This window comes from Phlebotomus papatasi, chromosome 2, assembly GCF_024763615.1.
Source record: "Phlebotomus papatasi isolate M1 chromosome 2, Ppap_2.1, whole genome shotgun sequence".
Lineage (NCBI taxonomy): Eukaryota > Metazoa > Arthropoda > Insecta > Diptera > Psychodidae > Phlebotomus > Phlebotomus papatasi.
The window spans coordinates 109,034,168-109,044,747 of NC_077223.1; the positions used below are offsets into that span (position 1 = coordinate 109,034,168).

The following is a 10,580-nucleotide window of genomic DNA, read 5'->3' on the forward strand; positions in this document are numbered from 1 at the left end:
GCAGTCGTTCTTTTGCGACAAAAATGACAAAGGTCTCGGGACCCATTTCCTTCTTTTTTGGGAATCTCTCCTCGGTTGTGCTGGCATATTTACTTTGTTCTTGGCGTTGTGTCGAATTATGTGTGGCCATACCAATCCCTCTGCAGCATGCATCAGAAAGTTTAACCTCTCTTTATTGCGATTGATCGCGGGCTGTCCAGCACTTTTCAACAGAAATGCAGCAATGCCTGCTATATCTAACATATTCATAAAGAATCTAACAGGCCATCTATTTGTCTTCCTTCTGCACGAATGATATGAAATCAGCTGGTCCATTCGATCCGTTCCTGATTTCGTAGCATTATAATGCGTAATAATCTCAGGTTTATTTTAGGTTCCCTGCACATTCATCATGATGCATTGTAGACAGTAGTATTACAGCCTTCCCCTGCTTTGGCACATAAGAAACTAGTGTCGAGGATTTGGCGAAGCCAAAAAAAGAAGAATGCTCTTTCCTCTTCCTCGAGGGCAAGAATTCTGGAAGAATGAATTTTTTGTTTTTTCTAACAGTTCCGGTCATAGTCAATCCTCTTTTTTTTCAAATCCAGAGCCAAGGGCAGCGAGGTAAAAAATTGTCACACGTGATATTTCTGTTTGTTTGAAAATATTTGTTGGACAATTCCAAGATCATGTTGTGGCCAATATTGGTGACTCTCTTTCTGTCTCTGCCAACATAGGGAATGCCTTTTAGAGGATACCCTGTGGCAGAGTCATTAAGCCAAAATATTTTTATCCCATATCTGCAGGGTTTTGAAGGGATATACTGGCGAAATAAGCAGCGTTCTCTAAAATTCACCAGTTGCTCGTCGACTGTAAGATTAGTCCCTGGTGTAAAATATCTTGCAAGTTTGCAATTCAATATTTCCCAGACATCCCTTACAGGCGCCAGTTTGTCTTTTTCCTTTCTTGTAGAGCGTGAGTCCCGGTCATCAAATCGCAGGAATTGCATGATTTCTTGGAAGCGATTTCGTGACATTGTGGCTAGGATCACATTCACTCCATAAGACTGATCCCAGATCATTTGAATCGGCCGCGACTCCAAGTTGAAAGCTGCACTCAGAAATAAAATACCGATGAAAGCTTTCATTTCTTTCTCATCCACTGGTTTCCACTGGTTTTTCTTGTCCTTTTCAGCGTAATATTTTTCTCCGTAAGCATTAGTGTGAAGGATAACTATTGGAATGATGTCCTTCAAAAACAAAATGAGAAAATCATCCGGCTCTACAATACCTGAAAAACAAAACTCTTTTAAAAGATCTTCCGGTTCTTTTAATACCAAAACAACCTGGTGGAAGAACGAATTTGTTTACTGGACCACGAATCTTATTGTGTGCAGGAACCTTTTTAGACAGCAGAAAAGGTTTCTTACTCCACAAACTGCCACCCTTGCACTTTGTATAAAATTCTGACTCTACTTCAGCATTATTTGCAGAATACGCAGGATTTTGATGGATCACAGAAGCTGTCCTGCCCTGATCACAATCCATGGATTCCTCAGACTTTAGGAACTCATCCAGCTCGGGCATATCTCCAGCTTCATCCAAAAACTCCTCTTCCAAATACTCCACTATCTCCTCTTCATCTTGCGAAAAAAAATCTTCATCCTCGCTCAGGAACTCATGTATTACATCACTCTCTGTATTATCTCCCTCGTTGTACAGGATTGCTGATTGTAAAATCTGAATTCTGTCCATTTTCACATCAAAAACTATCAAAACAGAAAAAAATTTCACAGATTGTTGACGTTTTCTCTTGGCGCTTTCATATGAACATAACCTAAAAAATGTATGAAAATTGACTGGCATTTTATGCCAAATTGGTATTTTGCGCCCGATTTTTAGTTTTTTTGAAATATTGTCTTTAAAAAAAATCTTTTTTTATTGATATTTTAATAGAATAGGAAAGCTAAATAAATTCTTAACGCATTCGTGAAATCGATATTATTCAAATATGTAAGATTTCCCTGCTGTAAAGCATTAAAAAAAATTGGAGTAAAATGCCACTTTGGGTTTTAAAGTGTTAATGCGTTTTTAAATGCTCTTGTTGACATTTTCCATGTTTGATTGTGTTTGTCGCAATTTTTCTGATAAATTTTCTAGATAATTTCGATAATTTCTAAAAAAAAAATATTCTCCTAAATAATTCTCCTAACTCCTAGATCAAAATTTTCGGATCTAAATGACCACTCGAATCTCCTAAATTTAGGGAAAATCCCTAGAGTTGGCAACACTGAATTCGCCTCGTTGCCCCTTCGGGAAATTTTCGCCAAAGTTCGCAAAGCAGGCCGTGCTGATAAAAACAATTGAATTTTACCGTATTTTTTCACTTTCCATTTGGATTTTGCCGAAGTAATTTCTAGTGATACTTTCCCAGTTTTTTTAGTGCATCATTAGCAGCATTTTTTCACATTGGTAAGCATCCTACCTGATAATCCTGAAAAAATCTCAAGAATCCTTGAGAATATTCCCAAAAACTTCTTTCAAATGTAACGGAAAAAAATCCCTTGAGAATATTTTTCGCGTATTTTGCGGATTTTTTCCAAGAAAACCCCCCAAAATTCGTGCGAAAATGTGGTCAGTGATGGAAGTCGCTTCCGTTTTGGCTATTTTCAGTGATATCAATCATCCGGTTTGAAAGAAGAAGTAAAAGCAAAGATGCCAGGACTTGATGGGGTTTCCTCCCTTCCGGAGGGCAATTACACAATCATCAGCGTGGACATTGATACGACGGGGCGGAGACTCATTGATGAGATTGTTCACCTGGCCGCCTACACTCCGGACTCACAGTTCTCTCAATACGTGATGCCGTACATGAATCTCAATCCGGCAGCCAGGCAACGACATCAGGTGCGTGTCATCACCATTGGCTTCTTCCGGATGCTAAAGAGCATGCAGACGTACAAGGTGATGAAGACCAAGCCTGAATATGCTGCCCTCGTGGACTTTCTGGGGTGGCTGGAGGAGCAGAAAGCCAAACAACAGGACTCCAAGGGGCTCATCCTCCTCTACCACGAACAGAGGAAATTCGTGCCCTACATGCTCCTCGAGGCCTTTAAGAAGTAAGTACCCATCTTTTTGCCATTCCCAGGGATCATTTTCTTTGTCCCCAGAAAACCAGTTTGAGCCAATCACAGTTACCCTGGGAAAAAGCTTGCTGAGATTCCTATGATAAAATTGCTGAAAAAAATTTAGAGAAAGTCATTAGAGGTCAAGGTTCTACTGGACATCTCTCTTTTATTCAAAGGATTAACTGTTCAGGGGATTTTTATTGGAGATTGGGATTCATTTTTTGTGAAAGACTTGGAGCTAGAAAAAATAGCGGGAATTTCTTCCAGATTTTGAACTCTTGCATTACTTTGCAAATCTCCTGACCATGAGAAAACTTCCAATGTGATGTGTAGGAATCTTGCTGAAATCTCATCCATGATACACCTCTTATAATTTTTTTAGGCTTTAAGTATTCGGATGACGGGATTTAGTACCCGGAATCACCTGGACACTTTGAGCAAAATTTGTTTTTTTGCAATCCTTTCGAATTCTTCTGACCACGAGAGATTCTGAATTCGTATCTCCCTGATCCCTTTGAGAATTTATTCCCTGACATTCATCTGACCGATTTTGGAGGATTTCGGTTCAGGATTCCGCCCGGAATTGCCAGAATCTCCTGGACACTTTGAGCAAAATTTGTTCTTTTGCAATCCTTTTGAATTCTTCTGACCACGAGAGATTCTGGGATTATATCTCCCCGATCCCCTTGAGAATTTATTCCCTGACATTCTTCTGGCCGATTTTGGTTTAGGATTCCGGCCGGAATTGCCAGAATCTCCTGGACACTTTGAGCAAAATTTGTTCTTTTGCAATCCTTTCGAATTCTTCTGACCACGAGAGATTCTGGAATTCCTATATCCCTGATCCCTTTTAGAATTTATTCCCTGACATTCTTCTGGTCGATTTTAGAGGATTTCGGTTCAGGATTCCAGCCGGAATTGCCAGAATCTTCTGGACACTTTGAGCAAAAATTAGTTCTATTGCAATCCTTTCGAAATCTTCTGACCACGAGAGATTCTAGAATCCTATCTCCCTGATCCCTTTGAGAATTTATTCCCTGACATTCATCTAGCCGATTTTGGAGGATTTCGGTTCAGGATTCCTGCCCGGAATTGCCAGAATCTCCTGGACACTTTGAGCAAAATTTGTTCTCTTGCAGTCCTTTCGAATTCTTCTGACCACGAGAGATTCTGGGATTATATCTCCCTTATCCCTTCCAGAATTTATTCCATGACATTCTTCTGGCCGATTTTGGAGGATTTTGGTTCAGGATTCCGGCCGAAATTGCCAGAATCTCCTGGACAATTTGATCAAAACTTAGTGATTTTGCATCCCTTTCGAATTCTTCTGACCACGAGAGATTCTGGAATCCTATCTTCCTCATCCCTTTGAGAATTTATTCCCTGACATTCATCTGGACGATTTTGGAAGATTTTGATTCAGGATTCCGCCCGGAATTGCCAAAATCTCCTGGACAATTTGAGCAAAATTTATTCTTTTGCAATCCTTTCGAATTCTTCTGACCACGAGAGATTCTGGAATCCTATCTTTTTGATCCCTTCCAGAATTTATTCCCTTACATTTTTCTATCCGATTTTGGAAGATTTCGATTCAGGATTCCTCCCGGAATTGCCAGAATCTCCTGGACAGTTTGAGCAAAATTTGTTCTTTTGCAATCCTTTTGAATTCTTCTGACCACGAGAGATTCTGAATTCCTATCTCCCTGATCCCTTTGAGAATTTATTCCCTGACATTCATCTAGCCGATTTTGGAGGATTTCGGTTCAGGATTCCGCCCGGAATTGCCAGAATCTCCTGGACACTTTGAGCAAAACTTAGTGATTTTGCAATCCTTTCGAATTCTTCTAACCACGAGAGATTCTGGAATCCTATGTCCCTGATCCCTTTGAGAATTTATTCTTTGACATTCTTCTGGACGATTTTAGAGGATTTCGGTTTAGGATTCCGGCCGGAATTGCCAGAATCTCCTGGACACTTTGAGCAAAATTTGTTCTTTTGCAATCCTTTCGAATTCTTCTGACCACGAGGAAGCTGATCACGATTTGCATCCCTTAGTGCCCCGTTAGAGCTTTCCATCTCCTATTGGCCCCTTTTCAAGAGACTTTTCTAATCCTCCTCTTCCCTTCCGGAAAATAAACATCTCTAGATACGACATGCTTCCGCGGTTTGAAAAATCGGTGGCAGGATTTGCCAACATGTACAGCCTGGCGGAGAAGGAGTGCGGGGCCACTCTGAAGTACTTCACGCTCAGGGAACTGTCCAAAGTGATTTTGAACACGGAAGAGGATGACAAGAATGACTTTGAAGGCAGTGCCAAAGTCCGTTCCAGGATAACTTATGAAGTTGCTCGAGTGCTGGCCATTAAGACCCTGGCTAATCCTGCTTCTGTCAAGAAGGAGGAAGAAGCTACTCCTCAGGATGCTCCTCAGGAAGAGCCCAAGGATCCACAGGAGGAGCCACAGGCTGAGCCAAAAGCTGAGCCAAAGGCTGAGCCAAGTGATGAGGATAAGAATTCTGTTTTTCATCGTGTGATTCTGGGCATGAGCAGCAGCCTGGAGAAGAATAAGCGTGAACTGAGTGGACAGCAGACCATCCTGGATCGGCAGAATTCACTGAGGTCCATCTTCATCAACTACTTCAAGACGACGCTCTACCATCGCGTGAAGGGCGTGACGTACAGACGCGTCCTGGCTGAGCAGGGCTTCGACATGGTCAAGCTGCAGGATATCTGGATGGAGGGAAAGCGCGACGGTCTCAAGGGGGCCGTCGATGGGCTGGAAGAGCTGAAGGACGAGGACAAGGTGGAGCTGACTGAGCTCCTCGATTGTCACTTTGACCCGGACAAACAGCCCATCAAGCCGGCCGTGAGGAAGAATAACAAGAGGCGTCGCATCCATTTTGGAGGCGGAGGAGGCGGAGGAAGCGGAGGAGGAAGGCAACAGCACAGAATTATACGTAAGTACCCCAATTTTCTAGAGTTGATCAAATATTTTTAATAATAGATGAAAGATTACGATTAAATAAATATTTTTTTTATTTAAATTGAACGGAATTTTAGACAATTTTCAAAATTATAATTCTTAATTTATTGAAATAACACACTTTTCCTACTTGTTGCTTCAAAAAATATTAAAAATTTTTGTTTAACTTTCTGTTTTCGAATATCTTGTTTTTAGTGATTGATTTCTTTAATTAAAATAAATATTGTTTTTTTATATATTAAAATATCAAATTATTCAGTTAATTGGCTATATTATTCAAATTTCTTAATTAATCAAAAGTTTTAGAAATTCTACTTAAAATTTTTGATAATTTTGGAGGAATTTTCGGTCCAATAGGTTGTAGCAGATTGTGAACGGAAAAATAGACCTTTCTTAACTTTTTCTCTTTAATTCTTCACTTTTTTTCACGTTTCGAGGATGGATGTCCTCTTCATCAGGTCTACAAAACATTTTTAACAATTTTTAGAACTTTTTGATAATTTCTTTGAATTTATGAAGAATTAAAGAGAAAAAGTTAAGAAAGGTCTATTTTTCCGTTCACAATCTGCTATTTTTGATAATGTCTTTAAAAAAGGTTTCGCTTTTTCTAAAGGCATTTTCGAAAAAAAATCATAAAATACTTTTTTTTTTTAATCGGTATCAATGTAAACATTTTAATTTAGGAGTTTTTATTCAGACTAAATTAAAATAAAAACTGAAAATAATTTTTTGGGCCAAATAATATTTTATGGATCTTAAGAAATAGGAATACTCTTAAGAAATAGGATTAAAATTGTCATTTTTCCTCGTTCCTTGCTCAAATTCCTATTAAAAAATGGGTATTTAAGGCGATTCAAAAAGGTAATGTCTGGTAAAAATTTGAAGCCTCAATATTTTTTATTTTGAAAAAGAATTGTGAAGTTAAATTTATCACATTCACAGTGAACAGACTGGGCTTTTCTACATGTTCATTGCTTTTTTACGCCTTCATTGCTTTTTTACCTTGCTGAAAAAATATTCAAAAAATTGCGGCACCAAACCAATTTTTGCACCAATTCGATGTTTTTTCCGTTCTCTGAGACAATATTCTTTAAAAAGAAAATGATTTATTAGTAAAATTTGCCAAATCTAAACATCTCGAATCAAGAGCAAAAAGCAATTGACTGGTTAATTGCTTTTTGCTCTTTTCTCAAGGTACTTATAATCGAAAAATTTTACTAATATGTCATTTTCTTTTTAAAGAATATTGTCTCAGAGAATGGAAAAAACATCAAATTGATGCAAAAATTGGTTTGGAGCCGCAATTTTTTTGAATATTTTTTCCACGTGTAAAAAAGCAATGACCATGTAGAAAAGCCCAGTCTGTTCGCTGTGATTATGTTCCAGACTCCACTTCTTACTTATTAATTAGAAATATACGAATAATATTGTGTTTTGAAATTTTAATTTTAAGCTGAGATTCTTTACAATCTTTGGGCTAAATCTTGATATCCATACGGTTTGTGTTTTAGATTTCAAGATTCCAAGACATTTAACAGATTTGACGTCTTGGATTTTTTAATTTCAGAATACCAAAATCTTGAAATTTTCTTGATCTTGGTCTCAGAATTGAGGCCAATTATCTTTATCTTTATAAAATCTTTTTCTAAGTTAGGGTAGATGTCCTAATTCAAAACCATTTCCAGACGCTTTAACTTTGACAGAAGATTCAACACATTAAGTTCATATTTTTTCTGAAGAGAATTACATAAATTTGCTCCTTGACTCTTCTAGAATGTTACTGTTTAGTGAAAATTCTTTAGATATAATTTGAAAACTTCTTAAATACAAGAAAAATACGCGAGAGTAAAGTGCTTCTATTGGAAACATATTAATCCAAATGGAGACAAAGGAAATTTTCTAATTGGAGACAAACAGTGTAAGTGAAACCGCGACGAAAGTCTTCCAAAACCTTGCTGAGTTGCTCCTGAGTGCAAGATTTGTTCTTATTCCTGGTCTTTCCACCTTTCCCATCTAAAACAATAATAAAATCTCTCCAAAAAAAATCATATTTCCGGGGTTTCCTATTGAAGCATTTTCAGACACTTCAGAAAAACCCTTTTTGTTCACGAAATAGGTAATTATTTCATTTGAAAACTTCACGTACTGTTAACAATAAAGATTAGCACTTAATTTAACCAAAACTAGCCAGAAATATGATATAAATGTTAAACAAAACGAATAAACAACAGTCACCTTATTGTGTTTTTCATTGGAAAACATGGTCGATCAATGAAAAATTCTATGGTGAAAAGGTATACTTTTAATTTTTTTTGAGAAATTAACAAATTAAAATTTTGTGAACATGAATGGATTTTTGCTTTATTTGGAGCAAAATTAACTAAATAATGAAACTGAGGTATAGAAAATATATAAATATAGTAATTTAGTACTGTATTTATCATGAAAACAATGACGTTTCCATTTGGAGTAGCGAAAAATTTCCATTTGGAGCAGGTTTTGAATTAGCTTAATTTACCCTACATAAATTTAAATCAAATTAAAAAAAAATGAAATTATCTGAATAATCTTCATAATATTATATTATTATCATCTTTCATCTATCTTTTTTCTCAACTCTGTTTTGTTTTCGGGTGAATGACCCAAATTTCTGTTCAAAATTTCGCGTATTTTTATCTTGATTTTTATATTGAAAAAAATAATAAACCTTTTGCAGCGAGGAAGAAGAAGATGCCTAAGCAGGCTCACAATCAACAGAACAATCAGCAGCAGCAGCAGAATCACGATCATCAGAATCAGCAGCACAGCAATCGCGGTGGAAATTATCACAACAATCGTGGGACTCCGCAAAAGAAGCAAATGCAGCATGTGCAGAAGGACTTCCAGCAGAATGCTAGAGCGGATGTCCCCCTGGAGATGTCTCCTGCCGCAGTAGCTCAGATTGTTTCCTAAGTATCCCCCCTGCTCCCCTTTTTTTCATAAGTGTTTCCCGGGCGAAGGAAATATGCAACAGGACCTTTGGCAATGGATGAAAACGATGAAAAATTCAATTTTCTCTCGAATATGGAACTTTAAAAAAATCTAAATTGGAATCTCTATCTCGAAATGGGATGAAATTGAGGACTGATGATGCTGAAGTTTGAAAACTTAGTTTTTGGGGGCGCTTTTTGGTTGCGCCAATTTACATTAGAAATAATTTATCTTTCTTCCTTGATTTTTGATTTAAAATGAAAATTGAATTTTTTTGCACTCTAAAAAGAAAATTGTGATTTGTGTAGATTTAACTCAGTAGTTTTTAATTTTACTACATTGATTTGTTCTTTGGCAAATCAGTTTGGTATTAATTGTGTAAAAAAAAAGAAGAAATGTTTGTTGGAAGGAAAAAAAGAATAATTCTATTTTTGGCGTTGAAAAATTTGGAAAGGAAAAGAAAAAAAAATATTGTGAATTAATGCAAAAATTATTGAGAATTATTTATAAATGGAAAAAATGCGTAATAGATTTTGCTTGAAGAACTCCAAACATGTGACTTTTATTAACTCTTGGCCTAACCCTTTCGCTTGACTATGAATCCGTTGGACTTGTACTTCAAGGGGCACTGCATAAGAGAAAATAGGATACAAATTCTGCAAATTGGAAATTTTTTGATTTCGCAAATATTTTCGTGAGATTGATATGATTTCACGATTAGTCAAATATTCAATTCATATTCAAATTACTAAAAAAAATCATTCGCATCTTCAGAATATTTTCTAAATATATTAAAAACATTTTTCAAATTATCGTAAATATTTTTAAAAATATTTTCGATTATTAGGAATATTTTTTGGTATACGAAAAAATTGTATTTTTACTGAATATATGAAATAGGACTTTCAGATAAATCATTCAGTAAAAAAGGGAAATAAAATGAATTTAGTGAGGTTATGTTTACGCAGCATATACGACGATGATTCTCCTGGTTATAACCTCTAATATTGCTTGTAATTTTAAAAATCAAAATATTGTCCAGGGAGCACAGATGAAAAAACTTTCAGCATATTTTTGCAGAGCAGTTCTCAAACGTCTCAAACAAAAAGTGCTAACCGAATATAATGTTAATAGCAATGACTCGCGAGTATCGTTTTCAGGTTGGCAGAATACAGATGAAAAAGTACGTATATTTTCGGTTGAATTTAGACTGATTAGCATTTTTTGGTGCTCGCTGGATGAAAGATTTCAAAATATTTTTCAAGTACTTCCTTTCCTTACACAGAATTTTTAGCTCACAATTTGGGGTTATGTCGTCATACTTAACCCTAAATATTACAGCAATTTTTCAAAGTTTATCAAATATTATTCTTGAAAAACATTACTTTTCTAAATAAGAAAAACTATTTTGGATTCTAATTTGTTTTATTCATTTGTTTTGCATTATTTAATTAGCTAAATAAAATCGTGTTAACTCTTTCGTCTCCTTTTGGGACTCTTATTGGTACCCAATCGTTAAAAAT

General features: G+C 36.3%; 2 protein-coding genes across 2 annotated transcripts; one reads left to right on the top strand and one right to left on the bottom strand.

The window, feature by feature from the left end:
• Positions 1–831: 831 nt before the first annotated feature.
• LOC129801126 (uncharacterized) lies at positions 832–1,733 on the bottom strand. Its single transcript, XM_055845891.1, has 3 exons — positions 1,325–1,733; positions 920–1,269; positions 832–849 (listed from the first exon to the last, which is right to left on the bottom strand). Exons 1-3 carry the CDS (start codon positions 1,731–1,733, stop codon positions 832–834), a joined length of 777 nt encoding a protein of 258 aa, XP_055701866.1.
• Positions 1,734–2,268: 535 nt separating this feature from the next.
• Positions 2,269–9,609, top strand: LOC129800772 (maternal protein exuperantia). The gene is made up of 4 exons (XM_055845400.1): positions 2,269–2,450; positions 2,652–3,097; positions 5,253–6,061; positions 8,804–9,609. The coding sequence occupies exons 2-4, from the start codon at positions 2,694–2,696 to the stop codon at positions 9,037–9,039; spliced, it is 1,449 nt and encodes a 482-aa protein (XP_055701375.1). The 5' UTR covers positions 2,269–2,450; positions 2,652–2,693; the 3' UTR covers positions 9,040–9,609.
• Positions 9,610–10,580: the final 971 nt, after the last annotated feature.